Source organism: Protobothrops mucrosquamatus, unplaced genomic scaffold (genome assembly GCF_001527695.2).
Source record: "Protobothrops mucrosquamatus isolate PMUCROS unplaced genomic scaffold, P.Mucros_1.0 scaffold1461, whole genome shotgun sequence".
Classification (NCBI taxonomy): Eukaryota; Metazoa; Chordata; class Lepidosauria; order Squamata; family Viperidae; genus Protobothrops; species Protobothrops mucrosquamatus.
In genome coordinates this window covers 145,767-167,860 of record NW_015387639.1, presented here as the reverse complement: position 1 = coordinate 167,860, position 22,094 = coordinate 145,767, and the positions used below count along the sequence as shown (strand labels likewise).

The 22,094-nt window shown below is 44.2% G+C and overlaps 3 protein-coding genes across 3 annotated transcripts in view; 1 reads left to right on the top strand and 2 right to left on the bottom strand.

Annotated features, from left to right (window-relative positions):
- Positions 1-1,409: 1,409 nt before the first annotated feature.
- LOC107292963 (testis-specific serine/threonine-protein kinase 1-like) lies at positions 1,410-2,426 on the bottom strand. Its single transcript, XM_015822091.1, has one exon. The coding sequence runs from the start codon at positions 2,424-2,426 to the stop codon at positions 1,410-1,412; it is 1,017 nt and encodes a 338-aa protein (XP_015677577.1).
- Positions 2,427-5,249: 2,823 nt separating this feature from the next.
- On the bottom strand, positions 5,250-6,095 carry LOC107292962 (testis-specific serine/threonine-protein kinase 1-like). The gene has a single exon (XM_015822090.2). It carries the CDS (start codon positions 6,093-6,095, stop codon positions 5,250-5,252), a length of 846 nt encoding a protein of 281 aa, XP_015677576.1.
- A 1,053-nt stretch (positions 6,096-7,148) lies between these two features.
- DGCR2 (DiGeorge syndrome critical region gene 2) overlaps positions 7,149-22,094 on the top strand; it is a 31,910-nt gene continuing 16,964 nt past the window's right edge. The window contains exon 1 of the mRNA XM_029285273.1: positions 7,149-7,227. Coding sequence (XP_029141106.1) covers positions 7,149-7,227 — 79 coding nt within the window. The remainder of the gene's footprint in view (positions 7,228-22,094) is intronic.

The following is a 22,094-nucleotide window of genomic DNA, read 5'->3' as shown; positions in this document are numbered from 1 at the left end:
TAAAACCGCAAAGAAATCAGATCATGCCTGTTTTTTGGGGGGGAGGGAAGGGAATTGCATGAGCCACGAGCCGGGACACACAAAAGCATGGAAGGAAATGTTGATTTGCATCGTTGGGACTGCCATCGTGGTAGATGACCCACCAGTTGAGATGGTTTTGGGGGTCAGTCTCCAATGGCCATCAACAGTCACGGTTCTGGCCCATTTCCAGGATTGTAAGAGGCATCTTTGAAATACCGAATAACACCGGAAGAGGAAGATTATGAGCTCACACCATGTGTGAACTTTAATAATGGTCACCACAATGTAAAAAAAGACATTGCGACTCTCGAAAGAGTGCAGAGAAGAGCAACAAAGAGGATCAGGGGACTGGAGGCTGAAACATAGGCTGAAACGGTTGCTGGAACTGGGTATGTCTAGTTTAATGAAGAGAAGGACGAGGGGGTACAGGATAGCCGTGCTCCAATATTTGAGGGGCTGCCACAAAAAAGAGACCCAATAACATTCTGGACAAACGGCTGTCCAATCTCTTCTTAAAAACTTCCAGTGATGGAGCACCCACAATTTCTGGAGGCGGGTTGTGCCACTGATTAATCGTTCTCACTGTCATGAAATTTCTCCGTTCAGGAGGAGGAGGGAAAAGGAGGAAGAGGAGGAGGAGGCGAAGGACGAGAAAGAGGAAGAGAAGAAGGAAGAAGAGGAGAAGGACTAACAAGAGGGAGGAGAAAGAGGAGGAGGAATTGTATAATGTCCTGATAATGAATTTTAAAAAAAATGAGTAGGGTGCCAAACATTTTCAGAAACTAGATTGAGAAACTGAAAATCCATTTGATTATACTTCTCCAGGAGCTGAGCTGCACTCAAGGGAGACTTTATTTGTACGTTTTAAAACAATCACACCAAGGGAATTTATACATCTCTAGGCTTTTTTTTTTTTTTTGTAACAGAAGCTGCTAACTGAAAAGTGTAAAGAACCCAAAGAAAAAGCACAAGACGTTGGCGGATGCTACAACAGACAAGTCTTCAGCCAGACAAGTAGATTTTATGGTAGCACAAACACCAGTTACGAAGTTAGAGAGAGACCGTGCTTCAGATCGTCCCATCGCCGCCCCCCACTCCAATCAACGGGTCTATAATCTTTCATTCGGAGAAGATTAACTGAGGGGAAACTCATTCTTTTATTTTGTGCCAATAAGAAATATAGAAATATGGAGACGTTAGAGGTCCTGGATCTTCCAAAATAAGGGGAAAGGGCTTCAGACTTTCTGTTGCCCCAACCAGCCTTCATCTCTTTTCAATATCTTCTAGAACAGAGCCTTTAAAAGAAACAATTGAGTTTTTGGCATTATTGGGAACCTTTTTGGGGCGGGGGAGATGTCTTGAGACGACGTCTCTCTCTCTCTTTCTTTTCAGAGGGAAGTCCTTTCAATCTGATCAGGGAAATTGTCTAGCTTCTCGAGATCCTCATGCAGTATTTCTTGTTTCACTTGTTCATTGTCCGAAAACTGCGGACCGGTTTCCTTCCCGAAGAGGGATCGGATCTGGCTCTGATGATGCGAGCATTCGCCGGACTTGGTCAGCATGGAGTCCGAAATGGCTTTGGGTTCCTGCATCCAGATGTGCATCAAAACCTCGTCAATGCACAGCCGTCGGGAGACGTCAGGCTGAAGCATATGATAAATGAGGTCCTTGCATTCCACCGAGAGCACTTTGGACCGGGGAAAGTGCACTCGGTGCTCCTTCTGAAGCTTGAGCATTTTTTTAATGTTGGACTCGTCGTAAGGCATAGAGCCACAGACCATGATGAACAACACCACGCCCATACTCCAGATGTCGTAAACCTTGGGCTGGTAGGGGATGCCCTGGAGCACTTCAGGAGCTGCGTAGGCAGCAGACCCGCAGAAAGTTTTGCTAAGAATGACCCGCCCGTCCTCATCACGAGACAGGCGTTTGGAGAAGCCGAAATCTGTCAACTTGATGTTGTATTCTTTGTCCAGAAGCAGGTTCTCGCATTTCAAGTCCCGGTGAACAATGTCCAACTCGTGGCAATATTTAATGGCGCTGGCCAATTGGTGGAACATCTTACGGGCAATCTCTTCGGGAATGGCTCCTTTCTTCTTAATAAACTCCAGCAAGTCTCCTTGGATACCGAGTTCGGTGACGATGTACACTTTCCCTTCGGAGGTCTCGAAGATTTCGTAGGTCTTGACGATGGCGTGATGCTTCACCCTCGCCAACATCTCAATCTCTCGAGGGAGAAACCTCTCCAGGAAGTCTCGGGGAGCTTTCTTCTTATCGATGATCTTGACCGCCACGTTACACTTCAACCGTTCGGAATAGGCTGATTTCACTTTGGCGTACGAGCCCTCTCCGAGGTTGATGCCCATAATGTAGCCTCTCTTCTTGAGCACCTCGCCGTCATCCATCGTCTCTCGAGGCGACCCGGAACGTCAGGTTGACAGGGCATCACCTACCTCTGTCCAGATTTATGTATGTTTCAGAATGGTGTTTCTCTCCTTAAGTTCAAGGCAGCAGAATTCTTAACATCCTTCATGATGTCACAAAGCCAAGGCAGTTTTGGTCCTGACTGAAGATACACTAGATAGCTTGGGAGCAAACAAGGGAGGCTACATCGTGGTGACAGGGTGGAGAAGGGATGAACTTCCTAAGTGGATCAGTCAACTCTCTTGGACAGAGTATGTATCTACAGACATGGGCTCCTTTTGCTAATCTCTTTGTCTTCTGCATACCCATATTTTTGTTTTAGGATTAAGAGCCGTGGTGGCACGGTGGTTAGAAGGCAGTACTGCAGGCTACTTCTGCTGACTGCCGGCTACCAGCAGTTGGACAGTTCGATCCTGACCGACTCAAGGTTGACTCAGCCTTCCATCTTTCCGAGATCGGTAAAATGAGGACCCAGATTGTTGGGGGCAAGATGGTGACCCTGCTAGTGTTATTGCTCCTTCCTTCCTTCCTTCCTTCCTTCCTTCCTTCCTTCCTTCCTTCCTTCCTTCCTTCCTTCCGTTTCTGTGTCTTCCTCTGTAACCCAGTCTTTCAGAGCTGTAGGCTCACTTCATTGTGTGTTTTTTTTTTTACCATTTGGCTCACTAAAATTCTTTTTATGGAGGTTGTGCAAATGTTTATGGCATTTACATTTGCACTCCCTTATAAATTACACTGGGAATTTTGCCGAATCAAAGAGCAGAGTTTGAATCCCAAAGAATCGGTAAAACCACCCAGAATTTGATCTGAAGGGAACTGTCCGTGGTTCTGACTTTGTTTTCTCAACTGGCTTTTATAATAAATCCAGTAAGAATTTATATACCACACGAATGTATGAATATATCCTAAGGAACTTAACACTGAGCCAATATTTTACTATCGTGTTTCCCCTGAAAATAAGAGGCCTTTTCCTGAACGGTTGCTAAATGAACAGTTGTTAAGTGAGGGACTCTCCGTAGAATGCAGGAACAAAAATTCTGGCCTAATAGTCTTCTTTCCTTAAGGTCCCTCTCAAGGAGAATACACCCAGTTGGAACCAAAGTTGCATACCAATGAGGCACAGCCACCTCCTTGATTGGTACATCAAAGCTTTGATAAACACACCTGTGAGGGGAAGGATTCTTTTTTTAAGGAAATCAACCAGTCCAGCTCGGAGTGTCTCAAGCAGACACTTGGGAGCAGAGCTTTGAAATGTCCACCATCCTAGATAATGAGGAACATTTGGTGTGTGTCTGCAGGGAGATGCTAAATCTTCCCCGCTAAAGGTGACATTTCTTCTCCATTAAGTTTTGCAAAATTATTCGGAAGGGACTTTGGCATAAAGGGAGAGCCGTAATAAACCCAGCTGCAGACGCGCACGCAACCGGAGCGATCTGTCCTGGATTTTTGGGTAGCAACAATATCCACAGGAGAATCGTAATTCATGCAATACAGACAAATGCATTTGTTAGGAAGACTCAACTTTGGCCAGGCAAATTTGTCATTCAAATCCTGCCTCGGATTTGAAAAATAACCTGGATCTTTCCCCATGCTATACCTGATTTTTGAGGTGAAAATGGAAGTGCTAATGGGTGCCTAAATAAGAGTTCCTTGCGGGATGAGTGAAGAAGAAGGAAACTTTTATTAGAAGAAACACAATGGGAGCAAATTTGGGTTTACTGTGTTCTTCCTTCAGTTTTGTTGTTCTCTCTCCTTCCAAGCTTCCACCCTTATGGTAGGAATGGAGAGATACCACCCAACTCATCAGTTACCATTATGGGTCAGAGAAAGTGTAGAGGTTTGATTTTAGTTTTTCCCCTGAGCAGGGGGTCGGACTAGAAGACCTCCAAGGTCCCTTCCAACTCTGACAATGTTCTATATGTTCTGTTCCAAATTAAATTATATACGATAGGTGCATTGGAGAGCAAGAGTGTTCCAGGGCTCAAACGGATGGGTTTACAGTTGGGTGTTGGCAATATCTTTTCACTGATGGCTGAGTTCTAAAGAACTCTCACTTGCATTCTGTACAGGTAATCCTCAACTTATAATTACTTTTTTTATTATATTTATTAAATTGTTAGGCCGCCCATCTCCGCTATAAGATGACTCTTCATTTAGCAAGCGTTCGAAATTAGTGGGGCTGAAAGAAGCGAATAAATGACTGGTCCTCACACTTAGGACAGTTGCAGCATCCCCATGGTTACAGGATCAAAATTTGAGTGCTGGCAACTGACGTGCATTGATGATGGTGGCAGCATCCCATCCCCCTTGTAATGTTCCCAGATGGCTTCTGTCAAACAAAACCAAAGGGAGGAAAGCCAGATCCACTCTACCACCACCTGATCTGCTTAACCTGCAGTGTTTTGGTTAACAACTGTGGCAAAAAGAGAGCAAAATTGGGCATGACTCCCTTAATAGCCTAGCAGCTGAAATTCTGGTCCCTGGGACATTGCAACTATTGTAAATGGTTGCTGGTTGTTAAGTGCCCGAATTTTAATCACGTGACCAGAGGGGAAAATTCTGCGATGGTTGTAAGTGCGAGGACAGGTCCTTTCCCCCCCACCCCGATGCGGTTGTAACTTCGAACAGTCGCTAAATGAATGGATGTAAATCAAGGACTACCTGTGTACGTGAAATAAATAGAGAATGGTGCAACAAGGAGAACGCTGCAAAAGGGAAGCTGAAGGAAAAGATTTTCAGGTTTACTGCATTTCTGCAAAGCAAAAAGTATTCCGGATAACATTTTATGTTTGCACTTTACCATCTGGCTAATCTCGCAGTTTGAAGGACTTGAGGTGCTTGCCTTGCACCCAGGGGTGGTTCAGAACCTCTTCGATCCGTAGCCGGTGAGAAACGTCCGGCTGAAGCATGCGGAAAATCAGATCTTTGCACTCCAGGCTCAGAAACTCAGGGAAAAGGATCCGATGCTCCCTCTGCAGGCGAAGCATCCTTTTGACGTTGGAGTCGTCGTAAGGCATGAACCCAGAAACCATGACGTACAGGATCACCCCTAAGCTCCACATGTCATAAACTTTGGGGTGATAAGGCACCCCCTGGATCACTTCCGGAGCCGCGTAAGCCGCCGAGCCACAGAAAGTCTCGCTGGGTAACATTTTACCGTTCCCGTCTCGGAAACACCGCTTGGAGAAGCCAAAATCCGACAGCTTGACGTTCATGTCCTTGTCGAGGAGGATATTGTCGCACTTCAGGTCGCGGTGGACCACGTCCAAATCGTGACAATATTTGACCGCACAACACAGCTGGCGGAACATCCGGCAGGCCACTTCTTCCGGCAGGCCCCGGTTGCTCTTAATAAACTCCAGTAAGTCCCCCTGGACCCCAAGTTCCATCACAATGTAGACTTTTCCTGCCGTTTCAAATATCTCGTAGATTTTGATGATGGAGCAGTGGTTGACGGTCGACAAAATCTCCAGCTCCCGAGGGAGAAATTTCTCCAGGAACTCGTTGGGCACCTTCCTCCGGTCTGTGATTTTCACCGCCACGTTGATTTTCAGACGCTCCGAGTAAGCCGATTTCACTTTGGCGAAGGAACTCTCCCCCAAGGTACTCCCCAGAATATAACCCTTTTTCTTAAGCACAGCACCATCGTCCATGATGCCAAAGCTGGGGCGTGCCAAGCTCCCATCTGAACTGTCATTTAGTGGCACATTCCTTGAGGTGGGGAGAGGACCATCTAAAGGGGCTCCAGGCTAGACTGGCCTTCGGTCTCCCCAGCAGTGTTTTGAAGAGCTGAGGTCATCGGATGACATCACAAGGGCAACACTGGAAGGATGTTGTTAAGGGACTTGGGTAGGAAAATACACATGGCTGGCACACGGTCTTTCATGAAATAAGTGGAACCCACTGCCTTGCTGGAAGAACTGTGGCTGGAACTGGGTACGTCTACTTTAATGGAAAGAAGGACCGAGGGCGACATGATAGCAGTCTTCCAATATTTGAGGGGCTGCCACAAAGAAGAAGGGGTCAAATGATTCTCCAAAGCACCAGAGGGAAGGACAAGAAGCAATGGATGGAAACCAATCAAGGAGAGAAGCAACCTGGAATTAAGGAGGAATTTGCTAAACAGTGAGGACAATTAACCAGTGGAACAGCTTGCCACCAGATGATGAGGGTGCTTCATCCCTGGACCGTTTTTTTAGATGAGGTAGACAGTTACTTGGTCTGAGATGGTACTATAGGATCTCCTGCTTGAGCAGGGGGCTGGACTAGAAGACCTCCCAAGGTCCCTTCCAGCTTCTATTCTGATTCTGCTGAGCGACGGGGAGGAGCCAGAGCGGCTTCGATGGCCCCGCCCTCATCGCCGCCGCCGCCGCTGCGCGCGCCGCCTCGTCCTTCGCCACGCGCCTATGCAAATGAATCCCTGCGCCTGGCTCCTCCCGCGGCCCGCCGATTGGCCGCGCGGCGGAGGGGCGGGGCGCGCCGGCGGGAGCGGCGGGGCGATGCGGCCGCCATCTTGCGAGCGGAGCTGCGGGCGGGCGGACCCCCTCAGCGAGGCGGCGGCGGCTGAGGCGACTGAGGCGGCGGCGGCGGCGGAGGCCTCGCTGGCTCCCGGAGGCGGCGTGGCGGCGGCGGCGGCCCTCCCCCTTGTCTTCCCCCGCCCCGCGGGGTTGATGTGGCTGCGCTGGCGGAGGATGAACGGAGGATAAATGGTGCCCAAGGCGGACAGCGGCACCTTCCTCCTCCTCTTCCTCCTCGTGCTCAGCATCACCGAGCCGCTGCGGCCAGGTACGGGCGAGGGAGGGAGGATTCCGGCGGCCCCCACGGCCCTCGGACACCCGGGACTACATCGCCCATTCTCCTCAGCTCGCAGGGCATGGGGGGGGCTTCCCTGAAGGCCTCCTGGATCTGTCCCATCATCCCCAGCGCTCCCCTGGGGGGCTTTTGATTGCTGGGGGGCCCCCAGATGGTCTGTCCTTCCTCCCTTCCCCCCCACACTTGGTATTACATGGCTCATAAGGCACCCCCTGCCCTTCGGATGGGTCCTGGGCTCCTATCCCCCTCTAGAGAGGAAGGACTACCTCGCCCATCATCATCAGGTCGCAGGACACGGGGGAGGGTCTTCCCTGAAGGCCCCTAGATCTGTCCCATCATCCCCAGCGCTCCCCTGAGGGGTTTCCAGTTGGGGGGCAGATCCTCTCTCCTTCCCCACCCCACTTGGTATTACATGGCTCATAAGCCACCCCCTGCCCCTCAGATGGCTCCTGGCTCCTGTCACCCTCTAGAGAGGTAGGACTACATTGCCCATGCACCCAAGGGCCTCCAGTTTTGTTGTTCCTTGCTTCCAGTAATCCCCAGCACTCCCCTGGGGGGTTTCCAGGTGTTGGGGGGGGCTCAGATCCTCTCTCCTCCCCCTACCCCACTTGGTATTACATTGCTCATAAGCCACCCCCTGCCCTTCTGATGGGTCCTGGCTCCTGTTCCCCCTCTAGAGAGGTAGGACTCCATTGCCCATGCACCCAAGGTCCTCCAGCTTGCTTGGTTCTTGTGCTCCCAGCTTCCATTCCTATTGATCCCCCCACCCATTTAGCTTTCACCCCCACCTTGGGAAGGATCCCAGGGTCCCACTGGTAGGACCTAGAGACCTTGCTGGGGAAAGGTCTTCTCCGTAGAGACTTCAGGGTGATTGAGGACACATCAGGACGAGAAGATTGAATCCAGGATGGGGACAATGGGTTTTGTAGGCACTTGAGGTTGGAGGACTTCCTTTGGGAGCATTACGGGGGTGACCACTTTGGAGGTGACCACATTGGGGGCTCGAGAAGGATCTCTTCATCTTCCTAGAAGTGAGATGGTGGAGAGAAGTTTATTTCAGCGCATGGGGTTTTTTTCTACAAGGACAGGATGGATAATTGTCCAGAACTTTTGCAGATTTTCTGGGAAATCTGGTGTTTCCCTAATGTGGTTGGTTCACACAACCACATTGGTTTTTTTTGTTTTTTGTTTTTTGTAGCAAAGCAAGTTGTGTGAAGCCGGATCGTTTGGTTAATTTCTGAGGTGGTGTGTTGTGCAAGGCTAGAAAATATATTAATTCACTAAGCCGATTAAGGCTATGCAGCCAACCCTGGAGTATTTGGATTAAGGGGCTGTCTTAACCCTTTTCATTGTTTCCCAGCAACTGTGGAAGTAAATTGCAAATATTTGGGTGATGAGGTGGTACCAGTTGGCCGAAGATTTAAGAATAGGAGCTGTTGTGGCACCCTAGAAATGACTGAGCATTGGAAGTACTTACTGGAGAGACACAGCTGGATTGTGCATAGGAGCTCTTGCAATGTGGGTGTGTCCGGTGTTATCCAAAACCATATCTAAATCATCTGAGGCATTAGCATGTGTGAATCAGTCCTGCATCTATGGATCTTGCAAATAATTGGGCTTTCCCTTACCGAAACAATGGGATGCGCTTGCCATCTACAATGTTTGCAATTACAAGCTTTTGACAAAAGCTGGGAAGAAGTCCTTGAAAAGAAAATGTCTCTTTTTTTAAAAAAAAAACCAAACAAACTTGGGAAAAGGGGAAAGATTATCTAAGATTTTGAATATGTCAAGATTGGAACATGTACCAAAAAATGTCAACTTTCAACTGCCCAGAAAGGAATGAGTTTCAGAAATATAAATACTTGGGCCATAAAAACGTGTGACGAATTTTTATGTAACGTAGAAAAGAGAGGTGATCTGGAAGGTTATAGTTCTTAAGAAAAGGAGAACTAAAATGACATTCAGGAAGAAAGCATAGAGAAGTATTGTAAATTATTGAAGGGACTGTTAAAAAAAAACCAAAAACCTCTCTAGAAATGTCCTTGAGTTAGGGAGAGCAAAGCATAACAAGTTGCCTAATTTTTTTTGTTGTGATTTCCAAGAACTTGTATGTGTTTAACCTTTTGTTATCTTTTGGCTACCACAAGTTTCTGAGAAATTTCACTCTTGAGAGATTTCTTATTGACTCCTCAGGAAAAAAAAAATTGACCTCACAGGGAGAAATGAGCCATGTGTTTGGGGGGTGTGTGTGTGTGTGTGTGTGTGTGTGTGTGTGTGTAAAAGAGAAAAAACAGGCCATGATGCATTGGTGCATAATTTAATTAATTTAATAATTTAATAAGTTAATTTATATACCGCCCTTCTCCCGTAGGACTCAGGGCGGTGCACAGCATATTAAAACAGACAAACAAAATACATCAAAGAACAAAAAACCCCCATAAAACCAAATTAAAAGCCAAATATTCGAAGCTGTGTGTCAATTAAAATTTTCTTAAAATCATCCCTACCTAATGCATAATTGCAGGTCATATTGTGTTCTCAAGTTGAGTCTCTCCAGCCACCCATTTGGGTAAGTCTCTGGGTGGCTTATGAGGATTAAAGCAACAATATAAACAGTGTGGAAGAACATATGCAGTCCTGTGCTGATCGTGGGGGTAGGGGGAATATAATTACAACAGTGGAGGCAGGTCCAGTGGTGGCTTCATTTAATGCCCTGTTCCTAGTCCTTAGGAACAGGAAACGGTAGGATCAGGCCTGTATGAATACGGAGAGAAGAATAGCATTGCTCTAGAGCCGGGGTGTCCAACCGTGGCAACTTTAAAACTAGTGGACTTCAATTCCCAGGATTCCCCAGCCATTCTGGGAGTTAGAAGTCCACAGGTCTTAAAAGTTGCCGAGGTTGAACAACCCTGCTCTAGAAGGTGGGTAGCATGGCAGAGAACTAATTGACGTGGTCCCTCAAAATATTTGGGTCAGATCGTACTGAAAGACTAGAAGTGAAATGCTGCAAATATGCATATTGAAAAATAATGCATACATTTTGGGGGCATTGAACATGATTGATTGTAACTTACAGATTGGTGCAACACGGGAGTGAGTGGTTAGCTGATGTTTGTCTATGGTTGAGAGTGCTGGACCCAGTTTTCCCTCCAGCCAGCTTCTGAACTTAAGGAATAGAACCTCGGTCTTCCGGTCTGGCATCTTCACCACTACACACCGGGTTTTGGCTTAGTTACCTAACAAACTTCTAAGAGGATTAGAACTTAGGTCTCTCTGTTCCTAGTCTTAACGTCATCACTATTGGATCATTCTGTGTCTTGTGTTAAGAGGGACTAGCTCAAAGTCATCTAGGGAGGTTGAGAGGGGACTAGAACTTGGACCCTAGTAAAGTTAGACCTTTGCTGTGTATAGTATGTTTTAAATATGAGTTATGTATGTGTACACTTTGAGAGGGAGCAACTAAATTTCATTTTTAATGTGTGCCATTGTGCCCACAGGGGAAAAAAAATGACAATAAAGGTTATCTAAATCTAATATACCATACTGTCTGCTATCTGCCTGCCCTGCCTTGCCTGTCAGTCCATCCATCCATCCATCTTTATCATCCATCCATCCATCTTTATCATCCATCCATCCATTCATCCATCCATCCATCCATCCATCCATCCATCCATCCATCCATCCATCCATCCATCTATCTATCTATCTATCTATCTATCTATCTATCTATCTATCTATCTATCTATCTATCTATCTATCTATCTATCATCCATAAATACTTTTTCATTCTCTCTCTCTCTCTCTTGTGCTCTCTCTCTTTCTCAAACCTTTTTTGTAATTAAATTATCAGTAGCAAATACATTGCAATATGATAGGGCTGTATCATAGATGCATTTTGGGCCTGATCATGAAATAAGGAAGCAGGAGGGAAGAAGAAACTCCCACAGGTTAAGAAATGATTTTTTAAAATTCATCTGTTTTGTGAAACTATTTTTTGCCATATATAACCTGGCTGCCAGTTGGATTTTACAGGACTCCAGTGCTCTTGTAAACAAGAATCCTGGATTTGAATAATGAGCTTATACAGAGCAAGTTGCCTCTTGCTGGTTGATGTAATCCTGTGTTTTGTGTAACATTTAAGACCTAATCATAACATTAAACTTCTTTCGAACATGCCTTAGTTTGTTTTGAAGATTATCTTAGAGGCTGCTGAACTGTTAAATTGTTACTGGCTCCTTTGGTATTTTCCTGTTTGTTTTCGAAAAGTTGATCTTAACAAGAAAAACCTTGCGTACGCAACCTTGTAGTTAGAAACTTTAAGCAGAGCAACCAAAACAAACAACGGAGACCTGTTTGAGGACCTGTGATTGCAGCTGGAAAATGGGGTCCTGCAATCCTGATTAAATTTGGGGGGGGACATCCTTCATCCTACAAGGTTCCCCTTTTTCACTTTGGAAGAGGCAAGCTGCATTTCCAAATGGGAATCCACTTGCCTCTTTGGCAGGGCCAGCGATGAAAGTGCCAGTTCTTCCCCCCCGCCCAGTTTCTAGGTGTGTTGTACATATATGTAAAGTAGAGAAGATCCTTATCTAACAGGTGAAATTAAACGGAAAATACCAAAGCTTTGAATTTGCTTATGTGCTGGGTTCATGTGACATCATGTTCCACATGGATTTATTTCTCAATTGAGCTTGGAAATTGCTCAAGGGAAGCCCCAGTTAGGTCCAAGAACCAAGTCTTTCCTATACAGGCAAGTCCTCTACTTACGACTGCAATTGAGCCCATTTTTATTTATTTTTTGCTCAGTGAAAGATTAGTTAAGTGAATTTTGCCCCATTTTACGACCTTTTGTGCCGCAGCTATTAAGTAAATCGCTGCAGTTATTAAGTTACTAACGTAATTGTTAATCTAGCTTCCCCATTGACTTTGCTTGTAAGAAGGTCACAAAAGGGGATCCCATGACCTGGGACACTGCAACCGTCATAAATACGAGTCAGTTGCCAAGCATCTGAGTTTTGATCACATGACCACGGGGAGGCTGCAACGATCGTAAGTGTGAAAAAAAAACGGTCATAAGTCATTTTTTTCAATGTCGTCGTAACTTTCAACGGGGTCATTAAATGAACTGTTGCAAGTCACGGACTACCTGCATTATATCTTTTTAACACAATTCTCTGGAGTTTCTTAAAAAAAAAAGTTAACTTTTAAACCTTTTTTCAAACAGGCGTTGCCCAAACTTAGTTGGGTTGTAGAAATAGAAAAATGGTTGGCCTCTGATTTCTTGAACCAAACAAGTCTCTTTCTGCTTTATCTCGGCCGCTCAGAGTAGATATTAATTAACGGTATCCCAAAAGGCTCAAAGCTTTTTTTGTTCTGTGGCAGTTTTCTAACTGAATAGTTTGAAGGACATTAAAAAAAAAAGTTATTTGTTCAGTTCATCTTTTTGCCTCTGTTTGGATGTTCAAGGCAGCGTGCAGAATATTCCCCTCTTGATGAGGCCAAGGGAGAGAGGCTGGTCCAAGGCCATCAGGAAGACTTTATGTTTGTGGTGGTGGAGAATCTGGGCCTCTACTTTCTTTACTACAGCATTAGTAACTTAACAACTGCAGCGATTGACTTAACAACGGTGGCAAGAAAGGCCGTAAAATGGGGCAACACTCAATTACAGTCGTACGTCGAGGACCATCTGTACTTGGCTTCTGCCCTGCCCTGCTAATTTCTTGCCCCAGCCTTTTCTCTCTGCATCCAGATGCCCCTTAGGATGTGATCTTTCAGACCCCAAGGAAGACAGCTTGTTCCACGAAGGGCGAGAGAATGTTTGACGCGCATCTGTGCAGCAGAAGGAAATATTTCAGAGTTGAAAGATAAGATCCCCAAATAAGAGGGAGATTTACTCTCGAATGAGGAATCTTTGAGCTCTCTCCCCGAGTCCCAAAACAATTAGCTTGCTTTTGTGAGTGCAGAGTTGCCTCCTGGGATGTATATTAAGTGAAAATAACAAATCAAAGCCCAAACTGAGAATACACAAAAAAGCAGACGATATTAAAGCTATGAAGTCTTATATTTTGTTACACTAATAAAAACCAGGCTAGCAGAAGAGAGATTTATACTGTAGGTTTATTTTTATTTTTTAAATTAATGTCTGTCCCTGGATAGCTGTAAATCTACCCAAAGGTGATTTCTCATCCCTCACTTTTACCCTGGGTGCATTAGGAATTTGCAGTATTTGGAGGGTCTGATGGGCATATTTGGGCTCTCACAAATACCTCTGCACTCTTCGTTTGTGAGAAAGCAAAACGCTTCCCGCCATTTCTGTCTCCCAAGGACCCTCTCTACCGCATATCAGCTTCCTTTCGTGCTTCCCTTTTCCAATTTGAGCCACTCAAATTGGTGCTCAGCCCCACTGGCATTTTGATTTGACAGATATTTTATTAATTGTGTTTATAGTTCCCTTTCCTATCCACCTGGCATGGCCTTGCTGACTTTTCTTCCCTAAAACGATTACCTAGCAATAAAGATACTTAGAGGACTGTAATTCCACCCACCTCTTAGGCCACGTGTCCCCCTACATAAGGTCAAGCGTGATCCGTGGCTGACAAGATTGCCCACTTTGCATAACATGTGACATTCGATGCAGGCGACCCTCAACCGATGACCACAGGTCAGCCCAAAATGTCCATCGCTAAGCAAGAGGGTTGTTAAGTGAGTTTTGCCCCATTTTACGACCTCCCTTGTCACAGTTGCTTAAGTATATCACTGCGGTTGTTAATAACACGGTTTTTTAAAATGAATATGGCTTCTCCATTGACTTGGCTTGCCAGAAGATCGCAACCGGGGATCACGTGAGCCCTGGGCACTGCCACCGTCATGAATATGAGCCAGTTGCCAAGCATCCAAATTTTGACTCTGCACTGGTCACAAGTGTGAAAAACGGCCCTAAATCCCTTATTTTCAGTGCCGTTGTAACTCTGAAAGGTCATTAAACGAAAGACCCCCGAGGATGTTAGGAAAGACTGAAGGCAAAAGGAGAAGGGGACGGCAGAGGATGAGATGGTTGGATAGGGTCGTCAACACAATGAGCATGAATTTGGGCAGACTCAGGGAGATCGTGGAAGACAGCCCCCGCCCCGGCATGCTGGGGTCCACGGGGTCGTGAAAAGTCGGGCATGACTTAGAAACTGACCCACAAAGATCTGGATGGACAATCTGGTTGGAATGGCCAGGCTTTGGAGTAGTAGCTTGTTGCATTCTTGGCTGTTGCGTAGGGCAGCTTAATGTATTTTCAACTTCCTTTTCTCACCCCTGATCCCATGAGGATAGAAGATCTAATTGGTCTGGTCTGAAGGCCTCTTAACCTTCTGAGTAACTGCACAAACCACAGCCTTCCTCGTAAATTTCAGAACAGCTCATTAAACGGCTGAGATGTCTGAAGGGTTTTACCGTGGCCGGTCACCTGGTTTAGCTTGTATAGACTGGGGCTTTATGAAGTAACTAACATCCTAGTATGCTTCATGGCCTCTTGGCCTCACTTTTTAAAGAAGGGATTTTAGTCTCTCCTCATCTTTGTCAACCAAAAATAAAAGGCTGATTAAACCTCTGCTCCACATACTCAGCAATCCCAGGTTAAACCTTGGCTTCTGCACGTAATCTGAAACCTTGGGAAATTGCTGCTGAAAATGTTGCATCGGAGGAGACCTTGCGCTTTGCAATTTGTAAACGTTTGTTGAAAAAAATATCAAGGCTGTAGCAAATTTAAAAAGAGTCAGGACTGAACTTGTTATCAGTTGTTATCAGACTCAAATGCTTGGTCAGGTCTGCTTCCATTTATTCGTTGTTTTTTTAACTGATAAGTTACATGCTGGTCACTCCGCAGAATTCTTTTTTGTTATATCTTTAAAACTGTACTTATTGTAAAATATCGATGTGTTATTTTGAATAGACTTTGCTATGGTTTAAGATCAGCAATATCTTGGGAAAATGTAACTAAAAGAGGACAGTAGACATGGCAGTGTTATAGTAATGAGCTAGCTACATTAACCCAATCCCAACAGAGAACAGTTGCAGGAATTGGGTATGTCTAGTCTAGTGAAAAGAAGGACTAGGGGTGACATGATAGCACTCTTCCAATATCTAAGGGGCTGCCACAAAGAAGAGAGGGTCAGCCTATTTTCCAAAGGCAGGACAAGAAGCAGTGGATGGACACTAATCATGGAGAGAAGCAACCTGGAATTAAGGAGAAACTTCCTAACTGTGAGAACAATTAACCAGTGGAACGGCTTGCCTCCAGAAGTTGTGGGTGCTCCATCACTGGAGGTTTTTAAGAAGAGATTGGACAGTCATTTGTCTGAAATGGTATAGGGTCTCTTACTTAAGCAGTGGGCTGGACTAGAAGTCCTTCAAGGTCCCTTCCAACTGTATTATTCCGGTTAAGTTTGCTAGTTCTTTAGGATTACCACAAAATCTGTTTCCACGTTTTGGACATTGTAATATTTGAAGCTAATCTGTGTTCCTTAATGCTAATTAACAGTGGCTTTCAATGAGAGAGCCATCTATTTTTCTTCTCCACACTTCTTATAGTAAGATTAATAGGACTTGAACATTGTCTTATTTAACGACCAATGTGATCAAGGCAGGTCATCTTTCATCCATTGAGTGTGCAGATTTTTCTTTGTTTTTGAAATTATTACTGCCAAGGGCATATGCATATTTTACGTGTTCCTTTCGAGAACTATTACTGAAGACTCGGATTTTTTAAAAAAAAAATAGGTTAGTTTTGTAAAATATTAATTTACAAGGCACCAGTGCTGGGCCTCTGTTGTCTAGGGTCATTGTCCATTTTTAGCAAGTCATACCCATTGCTATTTAATCACATTGCCCCACTGATGCATGGATAATCAAGGTTATCTGAAGGAGGTAATTTAATGTTGTTAAAATCATGTGTCTCAGCTAATACTCATTTGCAGGGCTGGCTGTTGCAGGGATAATTAAAACATTATTTCACCCTTGTTTTCTCATGAATCTTAATATACTTCTGGTTTTATTGCAGCCATGCAGCATAGGTTGCTCACGGTGGCTTGACTGACAGCCAAACTAGTGGCTGGACCTACAGTTTTCCTACATCTTTTGATCTGCAGCTGCTGTAGATTATTGTCTGGAGGTGGTACATGCAAAAAACAGTGGGAGTTTCTGCCATTTGCCTAGAAGAGAGACCTTGTTACTGGAGAAATCCTTGCAAATACTTCTAGCATGGGTGGTCTTCAAGGCCATGAGATGGGTTGCTGGCCTGAGAGATAGGAGATCAGTTGATCCTGGCAAGGAAACCAATGAATCCATCGATGCAGTTAACACATCCTAGATTAAGAATTGACTAACCCCATTATAACTTTTCTTCTCCTTTCCTTGCTTTAAACTACTTGTCTCCAAATTTTGTGCAAAGGTAGACTTTGTGAAACCAGCAGAATCTGTTTGTTTAATGGATGCAAACTATCTCTCTCTCTCTCTCTCTCTCTCTCTCTCTCTCTCTCTCTCTCTCTCTCTCTCTCTCTCTCTCTCTCTGTGTGTGTGTGTGTGTGTTGAAACGAAATATATATATATTTTTCTAATGGGCCCTTTGCCTTTTCCCTATGACGCAAAAACAGAAATAGTTTTTATGCACTCCGGAGGAGAAAGATGCCAAAGCATATGTGTATCACTTATCAAAGCCACAACAATAAGATCGGCCTTTGAAGGCCCGAACCAAATGCAGTTTCTGCTTAGCACAACGGCTTTAGGTGTTACGTTTTGAACTACCCACGAGGGCAGAAGATATTTCTGTGCCCAAACACTCAAAGAAACGGCACGGGGTTCTTGCGTTTTGTAATTGTTGAGTGGCCTTTTTCAAAAGGCTTGCTTTTTTCCTGAATCCAGCTGGTGGATTGTCTGTTGAGGAATATTCCCAGGAACCAAGCAAAGCCATGGTTTAAGCAAACTTGGACAATTGCCCAGGAAGCTTAGTTCTGGCCACCCACACAGTCCTCCATAGACAGGTGTCAATTCAGCCTCTCTCTCTCTCCCACTCACCCCCCCCCCCTTTGTTGTGAGCAGAAATCCAGAGTCACACGCTCTCCTGTTTTTGGCAATCTGCCTTCAAAATTAACCACTTTTCCTACCGTCAGGTACACTATGGGTTTAGCAAGCAAATGCGAAGCCAATTGGCTGTCCTCAATCAGGAGACAGAACTTTTTTTTGAGTAGCTGTTGGAGGCGAAGAAAATAGGGCGGGCCAGGAGTAAACTAAATACAGGTAGTCCTCAAACTTAGGGCCACAATTGAGCCCAACATTTCCGTGGCTAAGTGAGGCATTTGTTAAGTGAGTTCCCCCCCCCCCCGCATTTTGACAAACCTCCTTGCCACAGTTGTTAAATGAATCACAGCAGTTGTTAAATTAGTGATTCGGTTGTTAAGTGAATTCTGGCTTCCCCCTTGCGAAAGGTCGCAGAAGGGGATGGTACGGGAGACTCCACAACCGTCATAAATATGAGTCAGTTGCCAAGCGTCTGAGTTTTGATCCCACGACATTGGGGAGGCCGCATCGGTCGTTAAGCGTGAAAAAGGATCATCGGTCACTTTGTTTCCAGTAACTGCGGTCACTAAACCGACCGTTGTTAAGTTGAGGACCACCTTGTACCTCTGTTTTAGTTTAAATCCAGAAAATGAAAGATTCCCCCACAGGATCACGCTTTCTCTGCTCCGATTCCTTCCTTCTGTCCGAAGACCTTCACGGACGCAGTTAAGGTTTCCAGAGCCCCAAAATATAAAAATAAAAGGCTTCTTTTCATTTTCATCTTCTTATGACAGCATTTCATTCAAGAGTTCCCCCCTCCCTTCCCCTCCTTTGCTGTCTATCCTATGGCAGCGATTTTCTAAGCGGCCGGTTTTGTGAGTTGTGTCAGCCGCTAGGAAAAAGAGTCAACGTGCCAGGATTTTACATGGAGGGGAAAACTAATGTTGATCTTTTTGGGGGGTTCCAGCTTTGCGTAACCTGCGGTTCTATTTAACTGGGACAGTTTGTGAGGTTTGGGTGAAGATGGAATGGGAAAGGGATTTCTTTTCACAACTGGCATTTTAGGAAGCTTTAAAGGGAGAGAAAAAAATAAGAACCTCTGTCAGCTGGAGAAAAGACCTCTTGTGTAAATGTACTGAGCCTTCGGTGGCAAAAGGGAAGCCATGAAGAATTGTAGATTCATTCCGGCCGGCTAAAAATGTCCTGATGTTCCGCCAAAGGGACCCATTTATTTAGCCTCTTTGTGCCGGCATTGCTGGCGCTTGTGTTTGTTTGGCCGACCTTCAGAACACAAAGTAAAATTGCAAAGGCTGAATGGGACCTGGAGATTGGTTGGGATGGAGGCTGGTTTCAAATCTGCCTTGAGAGGCACACCTTTCGGTGGCTCAGATTGCCTCGTTGAGAAACAAATCCCGTTTCAATGTCGTACTCCTTGATCTGTGTATCATTGGGAGAGCGTTTCTCAATCGTGGCAACTTTAAGCTACGATCCAGTGCAGCGGTGCAGGCCTGGTTCACCCCTCTAAAGCAGTGTTTCTCAACCGATTCTCAAATTCCATTCTTCACATTCCGTTTCCTCTCTACCTCCTAAACGTTCCTGCATGGAAAAACAGGACCCTCCTTAGCACCGACAGATGCTATTATCCAGTCATGGGTGCGAAGGACACACGTTAGCTGCCAAGATCTTTTGAACTACTAATGTTCTGTTGAAGGACAAGCATCACCATAGTTTATTCAGGAGAACACGGGGTGCTCCCACTTGTTGAATCGGTTGGAGTGTTTCCCAGTGGCCGCTGACATTGCATAAAATGGACGAGGGAACAAAGACCAGGGGTGGAGATGTTGAGTGTTTCCTTTGGCACAGTTATTTGGGATTCTATAACAGGACCTTGTGATTTCATTCCTGGCTGTTTAATTCTTACTTATTTCAATTGTTTTTGTATTCTGTTATCAGGTTATGAGCCACTCAGAGTTGCTTCCATAGTGAGATGGGCACCATATAAATTTAACAGAATCGTAGAGTAGAGTAGAGTAGAATAGGTAAAGTAAGACTAGACTAGTAAAGTAAGACTAGAATAGAATAGAACAAGTAAAGACTAGACAATAGAATAGAATAGAATAGAATAGAATAGAATAGAATAAAGTAGAATAGAATAAAGTAGAATAGAATAGAATAGAATAGAATAGAATAGAATAACAGAATTGGAAGGGACCTTGGAGGTCTTCTAGTCCAACCCCCTGCTCAGACAGGAAACCCTATACCATTTCAGACAAATGGTTGTCCAATCTTTTCTTAAAAACTTCCAGTGTTGGAGCATTCACAGCTTCTGGAGATCGAACATACACATTCATGAATTAATTGAACACATAAATATAACAAATTAACCATGAATTTACACATCATACTAGCTAGTTGACCAACACAATAAGCCCAAACATATTTTGGCTGAGCCTGATGAGTGAATCAAATTTTCTTATTGTATTCTCAGGTTTAAGAGTGATGCTTTGTTGTGTTTACCTTTCAGAGATAATATCTAACCAGGTTGTGGGGTAGTTTGTCTTCAAATCTCAGGCTTTTATCACTGTTACTTAAGCATTTTGCAAAATGTCTATTTTGAATGCTGACCTCTTAGGGATTTGAATTGGTTTAGGACTTTAGGTCAATCATGGGGATCTTAAAGAATAAAAGAATAAACAGTGAGAAAGGAATACAACAGCGTCGGCTTTATCCGGTCATATTAGCTTTGATGTTATCTGTATCTGGACCAGGTAAACATCTGGCAGCCATTCTTCTTCTTAGAGATAGAGTTATATTCTGATAGATTTGATAATGGGATCGAAAGAAAGCCGAATAGAATAGGTAATTCTAATTTAGTATGTTTATAGCTGCAATCTGGAACTTCGTTTTTTAAGCTGGAAATGAACACGCAGAGGAACGAGGCTGTTTGTTAACAATTAGCTGTGAAATAAAAACAGTTTTTAGCTGTTTTTATTTAGTACTTTTTTTTTATTCCAGAGCTAATCGTTAACATCACAGGCTACATTCTACATGCTTTAGTATAGAAATAAAAACGGAGGAAGGAGCGCTGGGCACCTCACCTTGAACTTTGGAGAAAAGGTGACATGTACAGTGAATATAAACCAAAAACCTCAGCTCTTGTTTGGCTTTTTTTTTTCTTTTTGGCAAAGCCGAGGATTGACTCCTTGTTTATTATTCTTGTGAAGGGTTTTATTTCAAAGATACTTCTGTTGCTCAGTGTTAAGTCGCAAACTGTTTGCAGCTTCCATCTAGCTTTAAACAAAATAACAACAAAAATGCTGTCTGCATTCTCTGTCTCTAGAGCAGGGGGGTCTTCAAACTTGTTCCTTTGATGACTTGTGGACTTCAACTCCCAGAATTCCTCAGCCAGTCCTCTAATCATCTTCGTTGCTCTTCTCTGCACTCTTTCCAGAATCTCAACATCTCAACATCTTTATCTTACAAAGCATCCATTCACCACTGGTGACATTTCCTTCCAGGAAGTTGTCTGCACACTAATAGGATCTTTATGGAACCCAAAGGCATTGCTGGCAATAAATTAACGAAGCCACTGTTTTACTTAGCAGAATGCCAACTTCCTCTTTATTTTTTTATTTTTTTAAATAAAGCATTTAAATAATATTTTTTCCCTTAAGTCACAAAGGACAGGAAATCTAGTGAGCACCAAAGGAGGAATTTGGAACACCTCATAGTGTCTTACGTTGACATGTTGCCCCAAAACAAAGCAATCCAGGTAATGGCTATCTGGACCCATTAGAAGGCCAGGATAACGTAGTAATTAAGGTGTCACGAGTCTCTCCTCAACCACAAAGCTCTTAAGAAGGTAGGGTGGCAACTTCAGACCAGTTACTCTCTTAACCAACTCACACCATAAGGTTGTTTTTTTTTTTTAATGTGAGATAATAAGAATAAAAAATGCTTGTAATTACCCACAAAGAAACTGCTGTGGCTTGGATGACTTAAACCCTCAAAGGACTGCTACCTATTTCATAACATTGCCCTTCCTTCCATTTGTCCCCTGTGACATTATTTAAGAGAGTAACCTGATCTTCAAGTCTGATTTTTCCTTTGTTCCACTCTGCACATTGTGATTATGTTGACCTTGTACCGTGCTATATTTGTGTGGGACAATATAATGATTTGTGGAAAGCGAGGAGTGCAGAAAACCACGTATAAGTACTGTTTTGATCATGGTGTAACATAGTCTTAGCTGCCACGATGCAACTTGAATGTTCCTTTTGAGCAGTTGTGTTAAACAGAATAGGCCTATTTTTTTAAATTTTCTTCCAGTCGACTTGAGCTAGTTTTATGCTTCTTAAAACACTTTTATGTGATGCTAAGACACTCTTCTTGCAGACTAGAGATGTTTTGAGCCCGGTTCCCACTGCCCAGTTTATCTGCAATTTTGCCAGGAAGTAAATTCATTCTGCATTTATACTTTGGGGCAGGGAAACTGTGTGTAAAGTCAGAGTCACATGTAATCCAAACAAGTTTATTTGCTTTTCTGAACTGAAATGGTGCGCATAAAAAAAAAGAGAATTTTCTCTCAAGCTTAAATAGTTGTCGATTGGCACGGCTTCACATTTTTGTTGAAGGGAAAGAAAAGAACAGAATAACAGAGTTGGAAGGGACTTTGGAGGTCTTCTAGTCCAACCCCCTGCTCAAGCAGGAGAACCATATACCATTCCAGACAAATGGCTATCTAGTCTCTTCTTAAAGACCAGTGTTGGAGCTATCTAGTCTCTTCTTAAAGACCAGTG

Coding starts and splice junctions, on each gene's coding strand:
- LOC107292963 (XM_015822091.1), bottom strand. CDS start 2,426: ATGGATGACGGCGAGGTGCTCAAGAAGAGAGGCTACATTATGGGCATC.
- LOC107292962 (XM_015822090.2), bottom strand. CDS start 6,095: ATGGACGATGGTGCTGTGCTTAAGAAAAAGGGTTATATTCTGGGGAGT.